This window comes from Felis catus, chromosome B1, assembly GCF_018350175.1.
Source record: "Felis catus isolate Fca126 chromosome B1, F.catus_Fca126_mat1.0, whole genome shotgun sequence".
NCBI lineage: Eukaryota > Metazoa > Chordata > Mammalia > Carnivora > Felidae > Felis > Felis catus.
The window spans coordinates 68,672,801-68,684,327 of record NC_058371.1 but is presented as its reverse complement, the minus strand read 5'-3'; the positions used below and the strand labels follow the sequence as shown (position 1 = coordinate 68,684,327).

Here is an 11,527-nt window from a genome sequence, read left to right as displayed (position 1 = left end):
AAGCAACAAGCCCCGGAGGCCGCTTCCTCCCTGAGGAGCGGCTCCGGCGGCCGGAGAAGGAGCAGGAGGAGGAAGAGGCGGAGGAAGCGGAGGGGGAGTCGCCGCTTCCCAAATACTCTCTCCGAGGGGGCTGTGCGCGGCTCTCGGCTCCTGGCCCTCCGCCCTCGGACGCCCGCCGCCGGGAGTCCGGACCTGGGCTGCCCGCGGCCCCCTCTTCCCCCTCCCCCGCCCCGCGCAGACCGGGAACAAAGTTGCCGAGAGCGACTGGGCCGGAGGTCTGCAGCCCCGGCCGGGTGCTCTGGCCGCGGCGGCGCCGGCGCCGGGGCAGCTCCGCTCCGGGCGCGCTGATGGGGGGAGGCGGTGGCGGCGGAGCCCACGGCGGCGGCCCGAGCAGCAGAGGCGGCGGCGGCGGCGGCGGCGGGGCGGCCCGAGGGGATGCAGCAGCAGTCGGGAGGGACGGCCGAGCCCAATAGACGGAGACTAGGAGCGGTGGCGGCGGCGATCGGGCTTCGCAGCGCCCGGACCTGAGCCAGTCGTCCCGACGGCGGCTGCGGCGCCCAAGTGCCAGAGGACTGGGGACGCGGGAGATCCCAGTGCTTCGCGGAGACTCCCGGGCGGCGGCGTGAGCCCCTGAGAGGAGGGGGCGACCCTCCGCGCCGGAGGGGAGAGGAGGCCCCGTCTGCCTGCAGCCTTCCCCTTCTTTACTGTCGCTTGTACCTCCCTAAAAATAACTCAGGCCCGCCGGGGCCAGGAGGAGACGCCACTGTCCCCGGAGTGGAGCCGGGGGAGGCGTGTCGAGCCAGGCCCGGAGGGAGCCGGGCGCGCCAGGAAGCCTTTCCCGGCTGAGCGGCGAGGAAGAAAAGGAGGAGGAAGGGGAGTTCCCGGTCGCGGAGCGCCCGCAGGGACCCTCCGGGCCGCGGGGCTCGGGAGCTGCGCGCTGCCCGCCCCCTTCGCGCGGCCTCGCTCTCCCGCCGGGTCTCCTGAGCGCCTGTCCCGCGCTCCGGGCCGCCGGGCCCAGCGGAGCCGCCCCCCCGTAGGCCCCGCCGCCGCCGCGGTTTGGCTTATTAGCCGCCGGCGGGCGGGCAGGCGGGCGGAGCGCGCAGGGCGGAGGCAGCGGCTGCGCTGGGCCGGGAGGAGGCCGACGAGGGTGCGGAGCGGCCCCGGCCGGGCCCACGGGGGGAGATGGCGTCCTACGTGGATAACAGCTTCCGCCAAGCGGTGATGAAGAACCCCGCCGAGAGGACCCCCCAGGTGAGACTCGCCGGGACTTGGCTGGATTTGTGCCTCGCAGGCTGCGCCCTTTCCCGTTCCAGTCTCCCCTTCCTGACACGGTTGGCCCCGCGCACCCCACTTCTCGCATTAGGACCCCTAACTTCCCATGGCATTTCATCTCTATCTTTTCCCCTGGTCGTCCTGGGTTTATTTTTCCCTCTCCTCGATATTCTCCTTTTCTCTGCCCTCCCCATTACTGACCTTCCCCCTACGTTTGCTAGGCGGAGGAGGGAATTCTCCAATTAGCTTCTCCTCTTCCCAGTGGTACACTAGGGCTTCTGAGTCTCGGGGGGGAGGGGGGACTCGCCTCCCCGTGGCCAGCTACTCCCGCCGCCCTGGCTGCAGGCCCCTTTCCTTCCCAGCCTTGTGGCCCCCTTTACCTTTAGAGTTCTGTGGTGTTTGGAAAGGTATAGGAAGGAAACTTGTATAGCTCTGCGAAAGACTAATCCGTGTTGACCTTCTAAAGTAAAACATTGGGATGTTTGTGTATTTAGTATTTTGCTTCTTTGAGAAAGGGATGCTGCTTTCCAGTGCAGGGGAAGAAAAGTTGATTAGCTAGCTTAGTGCCTTTGGTTTAAATTGCGGGCATAACTGCAGAGCAGGCATATTCAGATACACCCCCGGAAAGGGCACCCTGCGGATTCTTTTGGTGTTGCACAACCTTGTCAGAATTAGATAAGTTTGTTAACCTTTATACGTTCGTTTACCATCGGGCTTATTTTTTCCTTTTTCTTTAAGTGGAGTTGTTGCTGATGGTGTCGGATTTGGTCGCTTCAAGTTGGACTAGAGAGGGGGAAATTGTATAAAAATGTGGTGGTTAGATTTTTTTTTTTTTTTTTTTTTTTTGCTTTTAGTTGCTGACTGGCTAATGACGCATATTCCTAAGCATTGGGATGGTAACTACAGGGGATCCTGCTGCCAACCCTCTTGTCAAATAAGCCCTTCTGATCCTTGGGACCATCAGACATTTAGGATCTGATGCCTGAAAGAGTTGCTTCGCTGGTTAGGTGTTGGACGCCATCTGTTCATACCCAAATGCTCTCCTTCTCTGATGTTGATTATTATTATTTAATGTGGGGAGAACAGAATAAAATAGAATCTTTCACTGGCTGCCATTGGACAAGGCCCAAGAATGGCACCTGGTACCGTTTCTGATTTTTCATTTTTCCTGATGGAGCCATCACATCTGGGGGATCATAGATCACACATATTTACTAAAAGAGTGGAAGATGTGTGATAATTTTATGAGAATATTCATTTCACTGTGTCTCCGGAAAGTTCCAATTCTAGAGGATTATTTTATCAAAACCAAGCAGTGTCCTGCTTTGATCTTGTCCCTCCCTGGGTGTTGCACTGCCTCCCATGTGCCTTCCTCCTCTACTGTTTGTTTTAAAATTGTCAATTGAACCAGTCTTCTGCATGTGAAAATGCATGTTGTGTGATGGAAAAGCAAATTTCAGTGAGATATGTCAATTCCTTTCAGTGTTTGAAGTGCCAAATGAAATCATACAAGTTGAGAACATTACAACCCAGCAAGGCAAGTTGAGAATATTAGAACCTAGAAAGGCGGGTCAGAAAATGATGTCATAGGCCTTTAGTGGAAATTAGAGGGTGGGGGGTGGGGAGAGTTGTGCCTTTAGTTGATTAATTAGAATAGCAATGACTTAAAACCTATCAGTTGGGGCGGAGGGGGGGGGGCACCAAAGAAGACTGGAAGAGACAAAACCTCCACTGTGAAAGCACGTGGATTGTGCCAAATAAATGAACTGTTAAACTTTCCTCTTCTTGTGCCAGTTGTGTAGAATAGAGTAAAAACTGACCTAGCATAGAACTTGGCCTGATTCAGAAGTGGGCCAGTTACTACTAACACTGCAAGATGAAAGCTTCATTGATAATCTGAAAGCACGTTTCCCTCCACCAAACCTTCATAGGAAAAGTAAACACAGAGGAAGCTATCAAACATTTTGAACATTGTTAAGTATCAGCCGTATTAACTTTGATGTTCATTTGGTTATTACTAACACAAATGTCATGTTTGCTTATTATTGTGTTAAAGAGAAAGTAGCTTGAAATGTGAATGTTTTCCCATCCTTACCTGGCCTGTCAAAAATAATCTTGTAAGAGTTTGATATGTGCCCAAAAGTAAAAAACATGTTTTGGTAGAAGGTGCTTTTTATATTGAGTGCTTTGTTAAGGACCAGAAGTTATTTTGTACTATTTTCTCATTCATGCTTGAGAGTTAGACTTTAGTAATATGAAGAAAACAAATGTATTAAATAAACTTGGTATCATGAAAAGAAGGATGTGAATTAGGAAAGTTTTGCTGTCATGCTTCCTTCTGTTTTTCGGGATAGACTTGATAAAGGAGTTCATATGATTCTCGTTACAGGCAAAAGGAAGATGCTATGAAAGAATAGAGGAAATATATAATTTTTTTTGTTGTTAAATTCAGGTTTTGTTTTGTTTTAAACCCCACTATCTCAGTTTCTCTCTCAAACTCTTGAAGGCATAGCTTTGTATTTGGGTCAATCAGTTGCCTACAAGTTAATAGTGATGTTACTAACGTAACCTAAGATGTTAACTAGAAGAGAATTTGGGGGTGGGGAGAGTCCCAGTACAAACATAGAGACTGCAAATTAGGGAGCTTTTCATGCACACCTGAAAAATAGGAACCTATTTAGCCACATCATTAGAGAGGCAGAATGGTAAGGTGAAAAAAAAAAAAAAAGCCACCTGAATTTTTAGCCAAATCATGCATAGATTTAAGAGTCTGTCACTCTTTCATCTGATATTCTGAGAGGATGAAAAAATCTTTGATCCAGTGTGTGTCCCACATTATGTGTCTGGAAACCTGGCTAAATTTTAGTCAATGGGGCACTGTATTCTAAATAACCCCTTGAAAATAATGTACACTAAATGTTCTATTGATATTTTTCAGGGCACCTCTGTTGAAAAACAGGACTCTTAAGTAATTGCTTTATTAAACTATTTGGGTTTATGCTTTAATCATTTAAATGAGAAGCTTGGTCACCAAAGCAATTTAGTAAAGTAAAAGATGTAAATAAATTGCAAGCAGCTTTATCCCCCAAGGCTTTAAACAATAAAATGCTTTTTCTAAACCATTTTATTAACTTGTTGAGTTCAGACCCTTTGTAGTTGCTTCTGTAGTGTTTATATGCATGTTTTTAGTTTTTCAGGTGAAACATCTATTGCCTTATTGTTTTCTTTCAAGATCTAATTTAGTGTGTTTTTAGGTAGTTATAAAAGTAATTTTTTAAAATGGTATATGTAAAACAGCCACCTCTCATTTCTTCCTAGTTAATAATATTACTTTGTCCTCACTATTGAAATTTTTTGGGCTCTTGCACCTTTCGATTTAGATGTTAACTCATGAATTTTTCAGCTGAGAGTTCCTAACAGTGTTAAGACTTAATTCTTTGCAAAGTCACTTAGTCATAATGAGAGGGCTGAAAAAATACCTTTTGCCCAGAGAACTTTAAATTATGAGAATCTGCACAAAAGAATATCTCTGGTAAATATTTAACTTTTAAATCTAGTGGGAAGAATTGTGTTTATTACAGTTACATTTTCCATTTGAGGTTCTTTTTATCATTGTTTATGAGCAGTTTCATATTTTCATTTGATAACTTACACTTTGATTATATTTTAGCTCATTTCGGGGCTCTAGTAATAAATATTTGGTTCTTATGTAGTTTTTGTTCAAAAAACACAACGAAATGATTTTTGTGCAATTAAAAAAAATTTTTTTTAACGTTTACTTATTTTTGAGAGATAGAGACAGAGCACGAGTGGGGAAGGGGCAGAGAGAGAGAGGGAGACACAGAATCTGAAGCAGGCTCCAGGTCTGAGCTGTCAGCACAGAGCCCCACGCGGGACTCCAACTCACAGAGATCATGACCTGAGCTGAAGTTAGACGCTTAACCGACCGAGCCACTCAGGTGCCCTGACTTTTGTGCAATTTTGAAAAGCATGTTTCACTAAGTAATGCGTGTTTGGCCATAAGCATTTACCTTTTCTAACAATGATATTTGAATTTGTAGGTTAAAAAATATACACATTTTTAACTGAAATACTAATTTCAGACTGTATTAGCATGTGACTTTGAACGGGTGAGTACTTAAATTTCTGGTAAAAATTAACATTCTTTTGTAATATTAGTAGAAACTTAGTTGCCTTCATATAAGCTTTTAAACATTTAGTAATTAACAGTTCCATAATTAGCTTTGCATATCTTGGCTGAGGTTCAAAATGAATGTCTCCAACTGCATTGCTGCATGTGGACTGGTTTAATGTAGTTCTTCTCAGACCCTGGGCTTTAACAGAACAGTTACAAAAAATAATAATAAAATAAAACTAAGAAAAGCAAGAGGACTACTCAGTTGCTAACTTGTTTCATTTTTTCCTTTCAAGAAAGGATGTAAAACAACAAAATAAGCCATAACCTTCTATTATCATTTTATTAAAGGTCTTGCCCTTTAATAAGAAAGGGAGGATGCACTATCATCCCAAAGCTTAGTTCTTGAAATCAAAAATTCTTTGATTCATAAGAAAACCACCTATTTGTGGTTTTACGGTTTTTAATATTTCTGTGGGTGTGAAAACAACTTTAGGTGGATTTTGTGGGGAGTTAAATGATAACATGAGGTCTACCTTTGGTGATATTTGAAATTCAAGTCACATATAGTAACAGTGGGATATAAATTGACTATCTGAAGTAAGGATATAAAAACCTTTTAAAAACACAGACTGTGCTTCTTATTTGAAAACTTGTTTTTTAGTTACTTATTTTGTAAAATAAGTTTATAGGTAAGGAAGAATTGTAATTACCTGAAGTAACTTTGATCTAGACTAGAAAGATAAGGAAATGTGGTGATAGTTCTTTGATATCTGAATTTTATGAGCCATTCCCTCTCCTCACCCTGTTTTTGGCACCAGACAATTCTCTCATCTGTAAATGAGGATAATAGCTTCCTGAGGTTGTTTTGTGGATTAAGTGAAAGAAAATACACTTACTGTTTAGTGCAATATCTAATAGTTATCATTATAGCACATTAAAAAAAATTTTTTTTAATGTTTATTTTTGAGAGAGGTAGAGACAGAGCATGAGCGGGGAGGGACAGAGAGGGAGGGAGACACAGAGTCCAAAGCAGGCTCCGGGCTCTGAGCTGTCAGCACAGAGCCTAGGAGGCTCCAACTGTGAGATCATGACCTGAGCTGAAGTCGGAAGCTTAACCAACTGAGCCACTCAGGCGCCCCTCATCGTAGAACATTTTAATGAGATACTTTTTACCAGACCTTGGGAATTCAAAGATGAGATGAGACATCTGTCCCTCAGGTAACTCACCAGTGTATTGTATCTTTTAAGTAGGATGTGATTCATTAGTGCCGTAGCAGATGTCCTATGCCAAAACTGAAGAGGCTGTGGGCTCTCTGGGTGAGATGTCCTGTGCTAACACTGAAGAGGCTGTGAACTTTTTAGACAACCATGTAGTGAGTGTTAGGGTAGTAGGAATTTACCAGTCGGTGGACTAGAGGGCATGCAGGCTATTCCAGACTGACCTGCTGTCATACAAGTAGCACACGTGGTTGTAAGAAAATACGGGTAGGCCTTTGTTCCCTGTGCTTGGAGCCACGGGAGTGAATAGGAGGTGGGGAGTTATTTCACTGGAGTGTAGATGGTTGTGGTTGGAAGGAGAGGAGAGGAGACCAAGAATTTGTTAAAGGCTGATGTCTGTTCTTCAGGCTTGAGGTGGTTGGGAGCTTGATTTACATGATGGAGATAGAGTAGAATTATTGCAGTAGTAGGATTTGTTGGACAGGCTGGCTGAATGAATGTGTGCACATTTATATCAGCTACTAATTGTATCAAACGACGTGCACATGATGCTAGTTAAGCCTGATCACGGCAAATGGTACTGATCAACATTTCCTAATTCATAGGAAAAATTTCTAAGTTGCTAAATTTTTTTGTTAATAAAATTTTTTTTAACTTATACTTTTTTCCCCCTTAAACTTTGATATCTTCTACATTTTGGAATCTAAGAAAATTTTTTTTTATTTTATTTATTTTGAGAGAGAGAAAGAGAGCAAGTGGGGAGGGGCACAGAGTGAGGGGGAGACAGAATCCCAAGCAGGCTCTGTGCTGTCAGGGCAGAGCTGACATGATGCTCGAACCCACGAAGTGTGAGATGACCTGAGCCAAAGTCAAGAATCAGATGCTTAACCAACTGAGCCACCCAGGTGCCCCTCTACCTTCTGGAGTCTAATGTAAAATATCTGATTTATCATATGCTGAATAGGTTAGTATTTCTTAATTTGTAATGATGTGGTTTTTAAGCATTCTGCCCTTTGGAAGAGATTAATATCTCAATTTAAGAAGGAAAAATGGATTTATTTATATAAAAATGCACCATTGACTTATGATGGCACAAGGTAATGATTGTAGTAAGTGTTTGAGAACAGTTCCTTACTCCCCATACCTTTTTTGTTTCAATAGGTTGATGTTGATAAGTTAGGTAGGAGAAGCCAGTTATAGTACATATTGCTCTTTTGTAGCATTGTCAGAGATTGAGTTAGTCAAAATATGTATAGTAGTTATAATGTCAGCCTTTGTGTGGAGAAAAACAAGCTGATTGGTACTTTATTTAGGCTGTTAGGATTTTATCTTTTCAGGAAAAAAAAAATAAAACCCTCTGGTCTCACATGCTAATTAACCACTACTTTACTGAACTGATTACCTTATGTGTTTCTTGTTGTACTCAGGTGTTTCCTTTTCTCCTTCAGTTTGTGAAAGGGTTACCTTTGTGGTCCTGGTGGGCTTAGTTTTTGTGGGGTGGGAAGTTTAGTTCTTGCATTTTAAATTGTCTTGGCTCCACAATTTCTGTGCTTTCACATCCTTAGTCATAAAAAGTGTTTTGGAGGAGTTGGCATTTGTGACTTGAAGGGGAACTTTGTTTCGTCATTGGAACTAAACCCTCTTTTTTCTTGCTGTAGTTTCTCATTGTTTGTCTTCTTGCAAGTTGAAAATCATAAATTGTGGGTGTTTAGGATTTCTCAAATACCTTAATATGAGCTAAATGAATTGAAATAAAGATGTATATTTTGATCCTATTAACAGTTGGTAGTTTAGTTGACAAACCAACACTCACCATAATAATTGGCCCTTAGCACTTTCCTGTTCTTCTCTAGCTCATGGTATTTGCTGCCACCCAACATAAAAGCTACTAAGAAGAGATGAAACCCTAAAGAATTAGCCATTAGCTGGTTATTCTGAAGAGACCTGGTAGTAACTTTCTGAGAAGCTACCTAGCAATCAGTGGATCTGAAGGGTTGAGGCACACTGATGATTATCTGATTTCTCCTGAGTATTCACTCAAGTAAAAACTCATTATCTTTTTTTTTAAACTTGGTAGTTTCAGATAATTGATTCACATGTAGTTGTAAGAAATAATGCAGAGATCATGTGAACCCTTTACCCAATTTTCCCCATTAACAGCCTTTTGTGCACCTAGAATATCACAACCAAGGTATTGGCATTCGTACAGTCTAGATACAGAACAATCCATCACCATAAGAATTCCTCCTGTTGCCCTTGTGTAGACACAATCATTCCCTGACCCTGCCTCTATCAAGGACTAATCTGTTCTCCATTGGTAAAATTTTGTCATTTCAAAAGTGTTAAATACATGGAATCATACAATATTTGACCTTTGGGATTGGCTTTTTTTTCACTCAGCATAATGAAAGCTTATTACCTTTTGGCTAAAATGAATTTCTACTATTGTCATTGAGTGGTTTGAGTTGTGTTCCTGAAATACCAAGGGAGTGGGAGTTAAAGTGGATTTAAATAGTGACAATGATGAGAAAATTTCATGTTAATATGTATAAAATATTATACAAAGATTATAAGGTCTTGAATGAGCAAGAGTTGTGATGGTATAACACACTGGGATATTTCAATACATATAATTTCTTTCCATAAAATTTTTTTTGGGGGGGGGTCATAATGGAAGTGGTAAATCTAACCATAGCTATCAATGATCCCTCATTAAGCAAAACAAAACAAAACAACAAACCCTTGATCATCCCTAACTGAAGTGACATTTTTACAATTCAGAATAAAGTCTAATGAATGTATTTACAAAGGAGTCCCAGTGGTCAGTTTGAACAACAAAACGGAGTTATAACTTCTGAGGGAAAAATATCCATGAGCTCATACCAATATAAGTAAATAATTGAATAAATAGATAAGTGGGGGAGAAGAGATTGCTCTTTGTTACTGTAGAATTCCAATTAAAAAAAATATTCAGAAAGAACGATGGAAATAGAAAATCACAAGTAGACAAACATCATAATAATTGTTGTAAGCAAGAATCCTCAGTTGATGTCAAAATTAGTGGGTGAAAATATGATGAGAGATATATATCGGATATCGTCAGAATATTTGCATAGTCTCAAATTATCTCCCCAAGATTAATTAATTACAAGAGGAAATCAGGGGCTCCTGGGTGGCTCAGTCAGTTAAGCGTTCGACTTCGGCTCAAGTCATAATCTCATGGTTTGTGGGTTCAAGCCCTGCATCAGGCTCTGTGCTGACAGCTCAGAGCCTGGAGCCTCCTTCGGATTCTGTGTCTCCCTCTCTCTCTGCTTCTGTCCCCCTCACGCTCTGTGTCTCTCACTGTCTCTCAAAAATAAGTAAACATTAAAAAAATTAAAAAAACCCAAAAAGCAAAAGGAGAAATCAGTGCTTTTATAGTGAGGAAAACTGGTAGACACTAAGTGAACCAGGTTAATCAAAGTTATATCACCAGTGCGAAGTAACAAAACTCAACTGAGTAAATTTAAGGATCTAATTGGCTTTATTGAATGGTTCTTGAACCAGGCAGCATCCCATCTAGCAAACAGGAAGGAGCTCCCAGAAGATGTAGAAAATAGAAGGCAGAAGGGAGAAGGGATAATGAAAGCAGATTACTTCATCTTCCTCTGGAGGATGGAAAGGATCTATGTGGCAAGCTACCTCATTTGTGTTGACCAGTTAAGACTGATTATTAAGTCTCGGTTTGGTTACGTGGGTTTAGTGCAAGTGACTCCACTTTGGGCCTGTTGTTTCTTTTTAACCCCAGTAATAAGACATATCATCCAACCTTATGCTACATTGAGAAGGGTACATTTGTGATAGTATTCTTACTAAAAATACTTCAACCTAAATGTCAGAAAATATCAGGCAAACTCAAATTTTAGGACATTCTACAAAGTAACTGTACAGTGCTCAAAAGCGTCCAGAAATGCTGAAGAATTGTTATGGATTGAGTCTAAGGAAATGTGGTAACTAAATGAGTTGTGAGATTCTGGATTAGATTCTGGACCAGAAAAAAAAAAAATGGTACTAGGAAAGTTGGTGAAATTTTATCAGTTAGATAATTTTACTCTGGTTATTTTACTTGTTAAATAATGGGAAGCTAGATGAATACATAGGATCTCTGAACTGTTTCTGTCTGACTTTTTTATTCTAAAGTTATTTCAAAATTAAGTTAAAAAAAGGCATAGCTTTTGGAGTTTTATTGTGACTCTGATAAGGGGCCTCAAATTAAGATACTTTGAAAAATCATCTTTTTCCTGATTAATGACTTAATCTTATTGAAGAGCCTAGTCCTTTCTAGCTAAATATTTTGTATGCTTTGGACCATTAATGATGTGGGTGAAGCAATATATTAGTTGGAAGAAATTTAAAGTGCACATACACACTAACGGATAAGTGGACAAGAAGAGCTGAAATAAGTTTTTAACTGTTCACCTTTATTCCTATCTGAATCTTGTAGATATTCACAAAATGCCATATATTTTACCAGTTTTGAATGTTTCATAATCCTGAATTTTAGTGACTTTGTACATTTGGTATAAGAAAAAACGTAGGAAATAAAATATTCCATGTACATTAAGTACAATAGAAAAGAAATTGTGGTAGTAGCTTAAGGAAATGAGTCTAGGTGAAATTAAGGTTGTAGATTCTCTCCTTTCTCTTTTCCTTTCCTGTGAATGTAAAAATTATCTAAATTATTACTTTTGGTGGGCATGAGGGGGTGGAGGGAAGGAAGAGGCAAGGGTGTGTTTAAGATGGTCGGAGGCACTATTACTACTATGGAGGTGATAATACTATTTAAGCTGAATGTGGTCTGTACTTTCAGTACTTTTTAGGACTTTTTGTATTAGAATAAAAAAAAGGAATTTCTTTTAA

The 11,527-nt window shown here is 41.5% G+C and overlaps 1 protein-coding gene across 3 annotated transcripts in view; it reads left to right on the top strand.

The window, feature by feature from the left end:
* The first annotated feature begins 508 nt into the window (after positions 1–508).
* RAPGEF2 (Rap guanine nucleotide exchange factor 2) overlaps positions 509–11,527 on the top strand; it is a 247,896-nt gene continuing 236,877 nt past the window's right edge. For 2 of the 3 annotated variants that reach the window (XM_023252716.2, XM_011281593.4), the window contains exon 1: positions 509–1,251. In XM_023252716.2, the coding sequence (XP_023108484.1) occupies positions 1,183–1,251 (69 nt within the window). In that variant the 5' untranslated portion in view covers positions 509–1,182. The remainder of the gene's footprint in view (positions 1,252–11,527) is intronic. The other variant, XM_023252717.2, reaches the window with a different exon arrangement.